Source organism: Balaenoptera physalus (assembly GCF_965194825.1).
Source record: "Balaenoptera physalus genome assembly, chromosome: 4".
Classification (NCBI taxonomy): domain Eukaryota; kingdom Metazoa; phylum Chordata; class Mammalia; order Artiodactyla; family Balaenopteridae; genus Balaenoptera; species Balaenoptera physalus.
This window is the reverse complement of record NC_138891.1, coordinates 39,931,910-39,947,749: the sequence shown is the minus strand read 5'-3', so window position 1 is coordinate 39,947,749 and position 15,840 is coordinate 39,931,910. Positions and strand designations below refer to the sequence as shown.

Here is a 15,840-nt window from a genome sequence, read left to right as displayed (position 1 = left end):
TCCCGATTATTCACTTGTGCACAGGCCTTCAGAGCTCTGTTAGCCCAGGTAAAACATGTGATATGCTTAGAACCACACCCAGCACAGGCCCTAGAGGGTGTCTGTTGTTGTTGTTCTATAAATACAAGCGTCCTTTAAATGATGGTGCATATAATAATGTTGTCCTAATACAAAACATGTATTCTAGTGATTATTTCTGATCTTGAGTGATGTGACTGGTCATGTTGACCTGCTAGTTAGGACTCACATCCACATCTGTCCACCGTAAACTTCCCTCCATTTCCGCTGTCCCTACCCTGGTTCATCCACCCCCTCAATGAGCCTCCTGTAGTCTCTTCATTCACTCCGGACCCCTCCTCACTCCAGCGCCACCAGTCCTCCATATGTGGGCTAGAGGGATCTTTAAAAAGCTCTCCTTCCTGTTCGTGGCTTCCCATTTCTCTTAGGAAGAAACTCTTACTGCAGCCTGCAAGGGACGGCCCCCGACCACCTGGCCAGGGCCAGCCTCTTCCGGATCCTGGCTCCCGTCTTTCTGCCCTCTGCCCCCCAGCTGCTCCCCAGCACCTTCAGCCCCATCTTCCTTCCATGTGGAAAGTTTGCCAGCCCCCCACCTTCACCCTGACACCCTAAAGTCGATTCCTTCTTAATGTTCAGAGTTCATCTCAAATGTCACGTCGCTGATCCCCAGACTAGATCACTTCTCCAGTTATCCTTTCATAGCTCTTAAGTCATCCATGATCAAATAATCAGCTCTACAGCGATCTATTTGAAGTTCTCCTCCTGTCACCTGACTGCCCTGAGGGCGGCTGTGACTGTCTGTGCCCTGTCCTCCTGCTCCTAGCCCTGCGCTCACGTTCACAGCTCCTGGGGTAGGTGTTGAACTACAAAGACCTCTTTATCACAGGATAGTTTAATCAAAGGCAGCGGAAGGGAGCTCACAGCCCTAAAATGTCCTGAGGAGTGTGAGACACTTTGTCCCAGACAAGAAGACCCTGGCTGGTGCTGCTTTGCCCAAGGCCTGAGGCTGCCGCCTTATCTCAGGAGAACCAGCAAAGCTGCCTCAGGGGAACTTGTGACTCAGAGGAAGGGAGCCGGGAGAGGCCTTTGTGGGAGAAAAAAGGGCTGTGTCTTGATAAAGGATAAAGTACAACCAAAAATATAAAAATCTTATTTTGGACAGAATGTCGATGCCTTTAAGAGTGCCTAATTAAAACAAAAGAAGGAGATCAAATCGGGAAGGAAAAATTACTCTTCAAAAGGACAGCTCGGGGAAATTCCCTGGTGGTCCAGTGGTTAGGACTCCATGCTTCCACTGCAGGGGGCGTGGGTTCGATCCCTGGTCAGGGCAACTAAGATCCCACAAGCCGCTGTGCAGTGCGGCCAAAAAAACCAGACAGCTCCATTCAGCTCACAGCCTTGGTTTGGTTAATCCACCTGTTTCTTTCCCTGCAAAGAATAGGTACTGGTACATCACTTTGCCTCCATGTGCTTTCAAAAAAATGTTGAGTCAAATAATATCTTAAGTACTTTATTTAAAATATGCACAGTTATATCAAGAATAAGGCAGATTTTTGTGAATCCTTGTGGGTAGCAAATAAGCGTGCCCAGTTTATTACCGATGGGAAGATTGGTGGTCCTCAAGATTCTTCTCAGTGTATACACCTTCCCCGGGTGGATTGCAGTCAATTCCGTGGCTTCAACCACCACCTCTACTGAATCTATTTTTATGACGTGCAGCTGCCTCCTGGCCGTATTCCATGTCCCTGAGCACAAGGAATGCAGCACCAGCCCTGCTGCCCCCTCCTCTTCTCATGAACGGCCTCACCACCCACCACAGTCACCCCCACCTAGCAGCCTGAGGGGCATCCTGACTCCTGTGTAGGAGGCTGAGCTTAGGCCCCTAAGTGGACGGGAAGGGCAGACTCCTAGGTCGTGCATGCAGCAGGCCAGAGGGCCCTAGGACTGGCGCAGCAAGCAATTTAGGCTTTAGACCTGCCGGCTGGCGGAAGTGTTGCCTTCTTTGAGTCTCAGCTGTTGGTGCCCGCGTGGCTCGGGTGAGTGTTCCATGTGTTCCTCTAACTCGGGTGGGGCGACGAGGACACTGAACTTTAGGAGACTTGGAGACAGATATATGGGGCGCCTTGTGCAGCCGCTTTCGTGCAGGCCCTGTTTACACCCTTTAATGATTCACTGCGAGCTCTAGGCAGGAGAAAACCAACGTAAAAACAAGCTAGATGGAGTCTGTATCTCAGCCTTCCCTAGCCTCATCCTTGGGCCAGACCCTGCTTTCCAGCACAGTTCTTTCCCTCCCTGATGTGAATACGTTTTGTTTCGTTTCCTTTGTTTTTGCATTTTATTTTTTTTAATTTAATTTTTATTTCATATTGGGGTATAGTTGATTTACGATGTTGTGTTAGTTTCAGGTGTACAGCAAAGTGTTCAGTTATACATATACATATATCCATTCTTTTTCAGATTCTTTTCCTGTATAGGTTATTACAGAATATTGAGTAGAATTCCCTGTGCTATACAGTAGGTCCTTGTTGATATCTATTTTATATATAGTAATGCGTATATGTTAATCCCAAACTCCTAACTTATCCCTCCTCCCCACCTTTCCCCTTTGGTAACCATAAGTTTGTTTCTGAAGTCTGTGAGTCTGTTTCTGTTTTGTAAATAAGTTCATTTGTATCATCTTTTTAGATTCCACATATAAGTGATATATAATACTTGTCTTTCTCTGTCTGACTTACTTCATTAGTATGATAATCTCTAGGTCCATCCATGTTGCTGTAGATGGCATTATTTCATTCTTTTTTATGGATGAGTAATATTCCATTGTTTTTAGGTACCACATCTTCTTTATCCATTCCTCTGTTGATGGACATTTAGGTTGCTTCCATGTCTTGGCTATTGTAAATAGAGCTGCAATGAACATTGGGGTGCATGCATCTTTTTGAACTACAGTTTTCTCTGGATGTATGCCCAGGAGTGGGATTGCTGGGTCATATGGTAGTTTTATTTTTAGCTTTTTAAGGAACCTCCATACTGTTCTCCATAGTGGTTGTACCAATTTACATTCCCACCAACAGTGTAGGAGGATTCCCTTTTCTCCACACCTTCTCCAGCAGTTATTGTTTGTAGACTTTCTGATGACGGCCATTCTGACCAGTGTAAGGTGATACCTCATTGTAGTATTTTTTTTTGGCTGCCGCTGTGCAGCTTGTGGGATCTTAGTTCCCCGGCCAGGGATTGAACCCAGGCCCTCTTCAGTGAAAGTGCCGAGTGCTAACCACCAGACCGCCAGAGAATTCCCATGTATCCTGCAACTTAACTGAATTCATTGATGAGCTCTAGTAATTTTCTGGTGACATCTTTAGGATTCTCTATGTATAGTGTCATGTCATCTGCACACAGTGACAGTTTTACTTCTTTTCCAATTTGGATTCCTTTTATTTCTTTTTCTTCTTTGATTGCATGGCTAGGATTTCTAAAACTATGTTGAATAAAAGTGGTGAGAGTGGACATCCTTGTCTTGTTCCTGATCTTAGAGGAAATGCTTTCAGCTTTTCACCATTGAGAATGATGTTAGCTGTGGGCTTGAATAGGTTTTAATAATGATAAAAAGAGTGAGCATACATTGGACTTTTACCCCGACCCAGGCACAGTCGAAGCTCTATTTGTGCCATGTCTTACTGTCCACAACAGCCTAAGTACTGCATTATGTTAACTGGGGCTCCCACAGACTTTGGGATCAAGTTCCAAGTTGATCCCAAACTTTTTTACAAAAAAAGAGGCTTTTGTGACCTTGCGCCAGCCTCCCCAGACAGCCTTTTTTCTAGCTTTGCTGCCTTCCCTGGAACGCCAGCCCCTGCACTCCATTCCCACATCTTCGCCTGGGCCCCTTGCTCTAGATAAGCCCCCCTAAACTGAGCGCCCGGCACACGTGCAGATCTGGCCACATAGGTGAGCTGCACTGTGTAGCTGTTGACATGCCTGTTTCCACACAGGAAGTAGGTTTCTGGTCAAGCTGGACTGGATGTTCTGTTTCCTTGGATATCTCTGGTGCCTGGCATAACAGGTGGCAAAAAGTGAATGAGAAGACAGACTTGTTTGTATGAATTCTGTAATTTGTATGAATTTGTAATTGAAATCAATGTTTCAGCTTACACCAGAGCTTGTTTCGAGATAGAAAATGAGCCCTAAGCAAACTGCTCTCGTACATGTGCTCTGGGTGCCCCCCGCCCCGTCTCCTAGCACTATCCATATATCCACATGTTTAAATATTCTTTACATAAATAATTGCCACATAATCCTCACCCTCCATTCTCTGGTTTCCCAGAATTTTTAAAAAATCTGTGATAGGAATAGATGATATCTGGTCTACTTAAAATAAGTTAACCCTGTTTGGTTGTTGTGTTCCTGATTCAAGGGAAATTGTTGTTTCCAGAGTCTAACTTAATCAACACTATGTGAAATAACTTCAGCTCCAGGCAGCGGAAGTTTCCTTTCTTCCCTAGAAAACACTCCATTTACTGAATGGTCACTGTGGTGTTTTAAAAAAAAAAAAGTGGCCAATAACATAAAGTTCTTCTAAACAGTCTAATGTGCTTCAGTGATATGGGTATATATACTCTAAGACTATGCATTGGAGTCAGTTCAAAGGTTTAAAAAGGTTAAACATGCACTCCGCAAGTTTAGAAGTATGCCAGCCTGTGAAAGCTGCGAAGAAAGGGGAGACCATAACATCTGAGTACTTCCTCTGTGCGGCGAACTCACCCCGCCCCAGACTCGGGCCCTCACGGAGCCCACTTCCGGCCTCACGTGTGGGTGCCCCCCGCCTGCCCCGGGTCTGGGCGTGGCTGCTTCCATACTGTCCCTTCGGCCTCAGCTGAGGTCTCCGCCTCCCAGATGCCTTCCTTGACCACCTTAAGAGAAGTAGCCACTCTGCCCCACCGCTCTTTCTTCACTCATCACCATCTGAAAACGCATTATTTATTACTGGGCGCACCTTTGTCGCTGGATCCCGTGTTCAACTGTGAGTGGCAGGAGGAGGGGCCGCTGATGGGGCCCAGGGCCCAGTGCCCAGCACAGGGCGCGGAGGGGCACTCCACAGCTGGGGAAGGAAGGAAGGACCCCGCTCCTCAGCCCTGTGTGCTCATGTCTGTTTCTCATCTAGCTGCTTCCACAAAGCCTACTTGTAGCTTCAGGACCACTGTTTCCCCCCTCTCAGCCTCCCTCCTTGTGAGTAGCTGTCAAATCAGCCAGCAGAGTGTCGTGATCAGCCCAAAATTGGGGATCTTTTCTCTTTGTAAAAAATCACCGATTTTGTTCAGGTATGAATGCTAGAGCTGCCATTTGCACGTCATGTTATTCCCAGAGAGCGAGTGGTTCTTGGATACAAAGGTGTTAACAGAGCTTCCACGAGGCTAAAGTTCTACTTCTGTGTTTCAGAGTAATCAAAAGAAGGAATATAAAGTTGACCTGGCGTTTACCACGGAGCTCTACAACCCAGAGGTAAGCTGCCATGGTTTGTGAAGTGTCCTACTAACAACTTGTATGAATTTTTTTTTTTAAGTGAGAATCTTAATATGTAGTGACCTGGAGGTTTGCCTTTTTTTTTTTTTTCTTTTTCTTTCCTACTTTGTTTTCTATTTGTTCTCAAGAATTGAAGACAGCGGTAGGCAGGACCACTTCATGGTCTCAGGGTTCCTTTTACCGCGTCCACACAGCCGTCGTCCCCTCCTGCCGCTGGGAGGGCGTTTCACACCCCCTTTGGACCCGGTGCCCTTCCCTAGCACCTCCGAATCCCCAGAATGACTCACTCTCAAATGCCAACCTGCTCTCCTCCTGTCAGCTGGTGGCATTTCTCGTTAGCGGGCCAGCATAGCACGAGGCCGCCCCCAGGAGCTTCCACGCACAGAGGCATTCCGCAACTCAGAGCAGCCCACGTGCGCTGCAGGCATCTTCAGCCTCTCCTTCTGACCCAGCGGGCCACGGTCGCCAAGTTTCCTTTCCCCACCACCTCCCCCTTCTCATTAAGAGAGGAAACAGACGACTCATACAGAAATTAGAGCCAGATGGACTTCCCGGTGCTGGGCCAGGCTGGGAGGCAGCACCTGGAACCGGGGTGGAGGGACCAGCCCAAACTCCTTTGTGTGGCGCCGAGTCAGCGCGGGGGATGAGCAGGCAGCATCGGCATTACGGCGTCTCAGGAAGGCGGAGCTTCGGAGAAGGCATAACCCCTCCGGCTGATGCTTCTGGAAGAAAGCTTACCAGTATTCACAAACAAGTTCTGACAAGAAAACACTACGCCAACTTTGCTAATTGACCTAAGAATTAACGTTTTCTTAAAGCATAAGGAAGGTGCTTTTGGTTTCTGTGTTGCAAACGGAAGTGTTAGATTAAAGCTAAAAGGAAAACAATTACTAGATTACTTTGACCAACTGTGCTTCTCTGAAGGGCTAGCTAATTGAAATGCTTCCTTTTGGGAGGTAGGGAGAGTTCTTTCATCTTCTGGCAACTGTTTTGATTCTGTGGAGCTGTTTGGGCGGAAAGGGAAAGAAAAACAAAAGGGGACAATACCTATTGCCTTTTCTCTTCCCTGGAAACGGTTTTGACATCAAAAGAGCCCACGTACCAGCCCTGTCTTCTGCCTTTCATTAGCCTCTTCCCCAACGGTCCCTTCACCGTTTTCCTGTATTGCACCGATAATTAGGATTTTAATGTACCACTTAAATTTGCTCTCCTGTAAACCAGCACTCACGGGAGAAGACGTTGCCCATTGGAACGCCTATTTCAGTTTTTTGCATTAGTTCAAGGAGGGGGCTTATTTAGCAGATCCAATTTTAAGTACGGTTTGTTTCATTGTGGGCTTTTTCTTTTTGGTTGTTTTAACTGGGACTCCACCCAGTTTAAATGACTGTAAAAGTGAAAAGAACTCAATTGCTCAACCAACCATGTTGTAACAGGAGTTCTTAACTAGGGGCCCATGAATGGGTTTTGAGTGCCACCATGGACTTCCTCAGATTCTAGGCCCAGTGGATGGCATGAGTGAATGTGCATTTTTCTGGGAAGCGGTTCCCTGGCTTTTATTGTCAGGTTAAGGAATCAGTGACCTAAAAGAGTGGAGAAGCGCCGTCCCAGAAATGAGTTGTACCCTTGATGTCTACTTAAAGCATCCAGCTACCCAGCTCCATGTGTCTCTGGATTGGAAAGTAAGTGAGGGAGATCCCAGAACACTCAGTGTGTCTACCTTTAAATATGAGTGCAAGCAGACTTCCCTCGGTCACTCAGGTAGTTGAATCAGTCCCATTTGGGTGATCTGTCCCTCCACTTCTTCCAGATTAGACCTCGGAGTAGAGAGATGGAGTTCTCACAGAGCTGGGGCCCTGGCATCACACAGACACAGCTCAGGTCCTGGCTTACCACTTACTGGCTGTGAGACATGGAGTAGGTTCCTCTTTAAACTTCAGTCTTAAACTGTAAAATTGGAATAAGAGGACTGAATTCATCAGGCAGCATGAAGACACTGTCATTTGTGTTGATGGGAATCAGCTTCCTTTTGGTTCAAGTTGGCCAGCTTGAGGGCCAAGTAAGCATGATGTTGGTTGGTCCACAGTAGAAAGGAAGGTACTTCTATCCTAGCTAGAGGTTTGAGCCTAGTAGCACTCACAGATGTCAGTGGTATCTCTTTGGAAGAGGCCCAGCATTCTTTCATAAGGGCACCATCAGAAAGCAGGAGTTTTTTAAATGACAGCAAAGACTGAAGATTGTTGTGTTTGGCTGTGAGCACAAAAATCATTTTCTACAAAGAATACTACATATGGATGCCAGTGCATACCTGCCATGTACAAGGAACTCCCCAATCTTGTGTGTGTTGTTCATTGGAGTGGGTGGGGAGTGATAAGGAACCATTCTAATTCCAAAATCTTTATTTTAGGAAGGTAAGGAACGTCTGGGGAAATGTTCTGCTCGAGTGTTTTTCAGGAACGAGAAACCCAGACCGGCCATTAATATAACATGTACTCGGCTCATTGAGAAGAAGACAAGACAAGAAGAAGATTATCGGCTCTACAAGTACATGAAGCAACTTCAAAACCTCTTGGATGTAGTCAGCATACCTGGTATGAACCAATATCTGGAATTTCTATATTCAGGAATGCATGTCATTACTACATCTTAAAAAGATGATCATGGAAGCAACCTAAATGTCCATTGACAGATGAATAGATAAAGAAGATGTGACACATATATACAATGGCATATTACTCAGCCATAAAAAGAAACAAAATTGAGTTATTTGTAGTGAGGTGGGTGGACCTAGAGTCTGTCATACAGAGTAAAGTAAGTCAGAAAGAGAAAAACAAACTGTATGCTAACACATATATATGGAATCTAAAAAAAAAAAAAAGGTTGTGAAGAACCTAAGGGCAGGACAGGAATAAAGACGCAGACCTACTAGAGAACAGACCTGAGGACACGGGGAGGGGGAAAGGGTAGGCTGGGACAAAGTGAGAGAGTGGCATGGACATGTATACACTACCAAATGTAAAACAGATAGCTAGTGGGAAGCAGCAGCATAGCACAGGGAGATCAGCTCCGTGCTTTGTGACCACCTAGAGGAGTGGGATAGGGAGGGTGGGAGGGAGACGCAAGAGGGAGGGGATATGGGGATATGTGTATGCATATGGCTGATTCACTTTGTTGTACAACAGAAACTAACAAACACAGTATTGTGAAGCAGTTATACTCCGATAAAGATTTTTAAAAAATGATCATCTAAAAATATATCCCCCAAATGGCACTTTAATTCAGCTACAGAATGTGGTACACCTGATTATTTGAACAAAATTCAGAAGTATCCTTTTCCTATTTTCCCCCTCGAGTGCAATATAGTGACTCCATTGAAAACTATCTGTGCCCCTTTAATCTGCCCACTTCTCATCCCAGATGCAGGGCAGGGCAAGAGCCGGACTCCAGGGAGAAGAGGTGGAGGTCTTTGCAATAGGACCCACACGTAGGGGTGCAGTTTTCAGGGTTGAGTCCAGAAGCTGAGGAGAAAAATTCTAGAGGTTTCTGGTGGTGGCTTTGGAAACTTTAGGTGACGGGACCCCATCCAGGGCCTCTGTCGTGTGCATCATGGCCTTCTGCACCAGGGCCGGGCGAGCCGTCTCAGGGCCTTGCTGGGAGGCTGCAGTGGAGTCAAGCTGATCTCATTTTAGGTCCAGAGCTAATGGGCAGTGGTGCCGTCTCTTATAAGAAATGAGCCCTGCCTCTGAAGTGACTCAGCTGAAGTGAAGCAGAGCCCATCTGCGCTGGCACTCAGCAGGGTATGTGGACAGCAGCTGACACTCGGCACTTACCGGCAAATCCAATCTCCAAAACCACAGAAGTCATCTCTGGACTTGCGTTGGGGTATTAAGCTTGACATCTGACCACCACAGCGCTCCCTGTCCCACTGTCTCTCTCTCAGTTCACTCATTTGCCCGGAGACTGTGACAGACCCGTGTCAGCGTGGAGGGCCTGTGGTCTCCATTTCTGGCTGCATCTGTGTCCCATCCATTACTGAGACTAAGTGTTCTGAAAAACCCGGAGGTGGGATACTGCTCCTTGCGTTTCTCAAATTCAGAAGCTTGGCTCATTCGCATTATAGTTCTTTGACAACTTGGATTAAATCCTGTTCCAAAGAATTATGAAGAAAATTCAGAATCTTACACTGTAGTAGCATTTGTTTATATTTAACTGCCTGAAATAAATGGGCCAATGACTAATACTTAAAATCTACGGTTATTGAGGGATTGGTCCCCTCATTAGCATTAGTTGGGGAAATAGGGTTTTGTATATTCTTCTTAAAACACAAATTTTAGAAATCGTATTGGACTCTTTCTTTGAAAGGGTCTCAGTCCTTTTGCCACAGGATCTCTAGATTTTGGACGATTTTTAATAACGCAGGTTAACGGGATCATGCTCAGTTAAGTCCTGTATGCCCACAAGGATTATTCTATAACAGTCTAACTTAATGTGGCTGCTATGAAGCTTCGAAAACGTGTTTGCTTAACATAGGGCATGTCTTCATCAACAAAATCTACAAGTTCTCTTGTCACTTGAAGTTCAGCAGAGATGTTTAATGGTGCTTATAGCCTGTATATCTAAAATTATCTACTTAAAACTGAAAAGGTTTGGTTTTAGATAAGTTGAATCAAAACCCATGTTGGAGCAGCCAGTTCAGATCTCAGCAGATCCCATTCAGTATTTAATCAATTCAGGGTATTTGACTGTTGAGCAGTTTTCTCTATAACTGCTAAGTGAGAAGATCTAATCCATTTTAGGATATCCTTGCTCTGCACTGTTTTTCCCCTAAAAAAAGTAGTTGTCTGGTTTTTATGAAGAGTAAAAATGTCTCCTCTTCTAATGAATTCATAAACTTCCTATAGATGAGCCCAAGAATATGACATACAAAAGAAAAGACTGGGGACCTGGGAATAACCAAAGTCCTCAGTGACTCTGTAGCAGTGCTACTGGCATTTATAACTATCAGTTGTCCTCATTATTCACAGGATTTTGTGTAACTAATTTTTCTTCTATGGTAATTCATTTTGATCTCACCAGTTAAACTCCTAGTGGCACTGTAAGACGAAGGAAGTCTGTCACTCTCTCACTTCCACACACACGACAGGAATTCAAGGCTCAGCTCAAATCTCATCTCTGTGAAGCTGTCCCCAACCTCTTCAGCCCAAAGAAACCTCCCCCTTCCCTGTGTCCCCTCAGCTCTCTGATCCTCCCTTTTTCTTAAGGAAGGTGTCAGCTGCATTTCCACACTGTCAAGTGGAGGGTAGGGCCTCTCTTTGCATCTCACAGCACCCAAGCAATCAATGAATGCCTTTTGAATTGACTACCACTATAAACCAGCCAAGTCTAGTTCTATCAATACAGAGCAGAATTTATGCGAAAGATTATTTTACTAAGAAGGATTCATTTCCTAATAAGCTGTTCATATTCCTCACATATTATACTATTATTGGGCTTTAATATACACTATCTCTTTCAAACTGCATAAATGATGGTCCATGAATAGCTCATAAATTACTTGCTAAAATTTGAGTTCCTAAAAGTCACAAGAGGTAATTTATTAGTCATTGTATCCCTACCTATAGCAGTATCTGATATTAAGTAGATTTTTTATAAATGTTTGCTGAATTAAAAAGATTGCAGTTCCAAAAACAATGCCACAGGAAAAACCCACTTGATTTCTTCATGTGGTCAAAAAAGTGACAGATGCTGCCAATACACAGATTAGCTTTAACACCAAGGATCAGAGAAGGACAAAGACGTTTGCTAGATGGTCAAAGACCAGCACATTGACTATAGACCCAAACCAGAAGGTAATGTGGAGAAGATAACTGATAGATGTTTCCATCTAATTAAAAGATTTTAGATTAAAGGTTTTAGATTAACTTTGAGTATCATTATAGCTCTTAGTTTGCATTTATATTGTACAGCAAATAGCCCTTAAACTGTTTTATAGTAGCTTTACTTAGCAGAGCAAGTTGAAACATGTAAGATTCCATACAATGCAGAAACAGATGCGAGTCCCACTTCACTACTGAAACTTGTAATATTTTGTCCTGAAAATGTCTTAATATGAATGTACTTTTTTTGTGCCCTCAGATAGTCATGGACATATTGATCCCTCTCTGAGACCCATCTGGGATTTAGCTTTTCTGGGCAGCTCTTACGTGATGTGGGAAAAGACAACACAGTTTTTACACTACTACATGGCACAGCTCAGCAGTGTGAAGCAGTGGGTAAGAAAAACTGACAATTAACTTGTACCACAAGCGATACAACCAATGCAATGTTCTTAGACTAAATTAATGTGAACTTCTAGTTCTGTGGCAAGAGTTTTAATTGCATTTCATTAACTCAATAAATATCTGAATGCCAGGTATGGTTGTGGGGACTGAGGATATACCACTAAACAAAAAACTCAGTGTAGGTGCCCTTATTGAGACTAATTCTAGCGAGAGAAGAAAGACACTGAGCCGATAAACAAGTAAATTTGTATCAAATGGTGGTAGGTGCTATGGAGAAAAATAAAGTAGGGAAAAGAGAATGCAGGGTACTGACAGAATTAAACTTTAGTCTAAAGCAAGGCCCCTCTAATTTGAGCAGAGGTGACACTGGAGCAGAGGCCTAAGGGAAGTGACAGTGAGCCACGCCTCCGGAAGGGAAGGCATTTCAGACAGAGGGAACGGAGGCAGCATTGTGGCTGATGGGTTGCAGAAACAGCAGTGAGGCTGGTATGGCTGCAAGAGAGTGAGCAAGGGGAGTGTGCCGGGAGATGAGATCGGATGGAGGGGATCAGTTCATGGAAGGCCATTAGAAGGACCCTGTCTTTTACTCATTACAGGGTTTTTAGCAGAGAAGTGACACGATCTGACTTACAACAGGATCATTCTGGCTGCTGTGTTGAGAACAGACCGTAGACAGACAAGGGTGGAAGCAAGGAGAGCAGTAATGTATTGCAGTAGCCTAGGCAAGGCCTGGTGGTAACTCGGACCAGGGTGGCAGCAGTGGATGTGGTGAGAAGTGTTTGCATTTTGAAGGTAGACCAACAGTATTTGTTGATGGGTTAGATATGGATATATCCAAGAATGAGAAAAGTCAAGGATGATTCTTATGATTTTGGCCTGAGTAACTGGAAGGATAGAGTTTTCACTTACTGATTGGGGAAGACTACAGAGGAACGGATTTGGGTGGAAATTAGCTTGAGTTGGAGCATTCTAAATTCCATAACCAAGTAGAGAATTTGTATCGTCATCTGGACATAAGAGTCTGAAGTTCAGGGGAGATGTCTAGGCTGGAGTCATCACCACATAGATGGTTTTTAAAGCCTCAAGAGTGAATGAGATGAGAGAATGAGTGTAAACAGAGAAAGGTTATGTAGGGATTGAGTCCTGGAACACTTCCAACTTTAGAGGGTTTAGAGATAGAAAAAAAAAGTGTTTCAAGGATGAGAATTGACTAACTATCAAATGCTGCTGGAAAGTCAAGAAAGATGAGGACCGAGAATTGACCATTAGATTTAGGCAAGCTGGAAGGAGATGGAGAGCTTATCAAGAGCTGTCTCACTGGCACAGTGTGGGCAAAGTCCTGATTAGAATAGGTTCAGGAAAGAATGGGAGAGGAAGTGGACACTCCATGTCTTCCAAGGAATTTAGCTGTAAAGGGGAGTAAAAGGGAGGGAGGGGGCTAGAGCTGGAGGATGCATAAGCACAGGGTTGAAGGAGGGTTTTCCGTTGTATTTTTAGATTGGGCGATTTAACAGCATATTTATATGTTGATGAGAAAAATCCAGTAGAGAGGGGCAAAGTAGGACTTGTAGGGAAGAGAAGGAAGACTTGTTGGAGTTAATATCTTTGAGGAGATAAAGACAGGATATGATCCATCCAGGAGATGACTGTGGACAAGGGCACAGAGTTCACCTGGAGGAAGGCTTTCAGGTGTGGCACAGATGCTGGTAGGAGGGTGGGCATCACGTGGTAGCCTGTGGAAGTTCTATTCTGACTGCTTCTGTCTTCTCAGTGAAAAATGAGGCAAAGTCACCAGCTGAGCGTAAGGATGAAACAGGAGGTGGGGTGGGGGGGGTGGGAGTGCGTGGATTCGAGCATCACGCAGCACTGCAGGCCTCTGAAGGTCTGTGGTCACGAATTTAGAGAAGGGCCAGTCAACTGGTTGGGTGTGGACAAGGAGGTGGCTGAGTGGGGGGCTTTGTCAGGCAAATGTCATGTGGAGAGAGAGGGGCATTTCCAGAGTAAACAGTATCAACGACTCAGAGAGGCAGGCTGAGCCAACCATAAGTACAAATTTCTAAACATCGTTTTCTTCACGGGTGGCTGAAGCAGGAGATTCACCATGGATGGATATCAGTGAGTATCTTCTGAGTACAAGGATTTGCCTGGCGTCCAGTCAGCATTATTCATGCCGGTAATAGCTTGGTGTACCTTTCAAAGGCCACTTGTAAAGCAGACAGACAACTGTTTGAAATGTAGTTTCATTCCTTATCGAAATAAACGTTTCTTTCCCCTATGGAGTGGCTTTGATAGAAACAGCCGTGTAATTGACTGCTGTTACACCAGGAGTTAGGGCACAGCACCGATTCTTTGGCTGCAGGTAAAAAGTTTCTCTCGTCTACCAAGACAATCACATCCTCAACAGAAGGCTTTTCCTTTAACTGAGAAGTTAGGGGAAATTTTTTGTTTAGTGTAGAAAATGGCGTCAAGGTAATAGAACTAATTTTAATGAATGTCAGAGGAAAACTCAATAGGAATAGAGCAACAGGGACACAAGAGAAAAAATTAGGATCTTTTAATGGCATTGTTTTCCATTCTTCTTTTGCATTTATAAGTGACACATCACCTAAGTAAACACCAGAACGTACTATGGTTTGAAAACAGCAGCCCCGTTTCTCACTCATTCTAGCCAGTCTTTCTTGGATGTCCATCATCTGTCCATTAATATCCCTGCAAGTGGCAAAGTGGGGACAAATGTAATTGTAGAGCTAAGAAAACAAAAATGCAGGGGAACAGGACTTTTAGATTTTTTTACCCTGTGGTGTCTGGGTTTTAGATAAATAATAATTGAGGATGCAGCTGACTTGGTTGGGTCACCTAAGGCAAATCACTTCTTCTCTTAGGGCTATGAAATGAGGGTCAACAAGCTTATTGAATGAAGCCCTTGAAACTAACATAAATCTAAAATACTGAAGCAATTGGGAAATTTGGATTAAGGTTGATATGCATTTCAGATTAGAGTTTTTTTTAAAAAAAGCCTACAGCACCCAATATTACCAGGCGGCCTCCCATCCAAGTTACTAACCAGGACCAACACTGCTTAGCTTCCAAGATTAGCGTTCTCTGAAATAAAAGCATGCACATACCCACATAGATTTTCAAATTCTGCTATTTGGTGGCTACTAAAGATTCTTGTGATCTTTCAGAAAAATAAGCAACATAACAACAAGCAAAACAAGCAACAATTTCTAAAAAAGTCACTACGATCAGAAAGTCTAGGGACAGTCCCTGGAGACTAGAAGCAGGACAGTAGGGCTGACAAAGCAAAGACAGAGAAGCAGGGAGTGACTGGAGGTGCCCATGGCCCAAGGTAGCTCAGGAATCTATAGGGATTATAGTTTTTTCCAAAAGCTTTCTGGGTGGGAATTACTATCTCTGCACTCAGGGATAAACTCACCTTTTAATCCAATTGTGTAAGGCAGTGCAGCCTTATAAACTTCACAGCCCCAAATGAACACAGCCTGAGAGAAGAGTGGGCTAAGAAATAGCTGAAATACAAATATAAGACCCATCTTACTGGCAGTTACTGCTTTAGGACTGAAGAACAGATGTCATTCCCAAACCATAAGGACTAAGCCGAGGGCAGGGGAGATATCTGATGGCTAGAAAAAAAAAAAAAAACGGATAAGGACTTTCCTGACACCCTTTAGCCTTTCTTTAATGTGAACTGAGAAAAGTAAAACTGTTACTTTTCCAGCATTGTTCCAAATCTTATCAGTACCAGATACTGTCAGCATCCCAAACTATCTAACCGGCAGCCCATCACTGGCAGCCAGCCCAAGTCTTCACCCTAACTAGAGGCCTCCATCAGCCAACAGTACATTACAGAAACCATCGTATCTACCTTATTCTGCTAAGGAATCTACTTTTGACTTGACACCATAAAACTCCTTGAAAAGAACATAGGCAAAACATCCTCTGACATAAATTGTAGCAATGTTTTCTTAGGTCAGTCTCCCAAGGCAGTAGAAATAAAAGCAAAAAT

At 44.3% G+C, this 15,840-nt stretch overlaps 2 protein-coding genes and 1 pseudogene across 9 annotated transcripts in view; 2 read left to right on the top strand and 1 right to left on the bottom strand.

Moving 5' to 3' along the window:
* LOC309659679 (P2Y purinoceptor 3 pseudogene) overlaps window positions 1-11,663 on the top strand; it is a 136,655-nt pseudogene extending 124,992 nt beyond the window's left edge. The window contains exon 2 of the transcript XR_014268357.1: window positions 8,515-11,663. The product of XR_014268357.1 is annotated as a P2Y purinoceptor 3 pseudogene (transcript). The remainder of the gene's footprint in view (window positions 1-8,514) is intronic.
* RARRES1 (retinoic acid receptor responder 1) overlaps window positions 1-15,840 on the top strand; it is a 41,806-nt gene that overhangs the window by 21,360 nt on the left and 4,606 nt on the right. Inside the window, exons 2-4 of the mRNA XM_082459684.1 lie at window positions 5,455-5,517; window positions 7,943-8,126; window positions 11,671-11,807. Of these exons, the coding sequence (XP_082315810.1) occupies window positions 5,455-5,517; window positions 7,943-8,126; window positions 11,671-11,807 (384 nt within the window). The remainder of the gene's footprint in view (window positions 1-5,454; window positions 5,518-7,942; window positions 8,127-11,670; window positions 11,808-15,840) is intronic.
* Window positions 14,355-15,840, bottom strand: part of GFM1 (G elongation factor mitochondrial 1) — a 52,238-nt gene continuing 50,752 nt past the window's right edge. For all 7 annotated transcript variants that reach the window (XM_082459548.1, XM_082459546.1, XM_082459545.1 and 4 more), the window contains 2 exons: window positions 15,253-15,343; window positions 14,355-14,525 (listed from right to left, as the gene is read on the bottom strand). The gene's annotated coding sequence lies outside the window, so the exon portion shown is untranslated. The remainder of the gene's footprint in view (window positions 14,526-15,252; window positions 15,344-15,840) is intronic.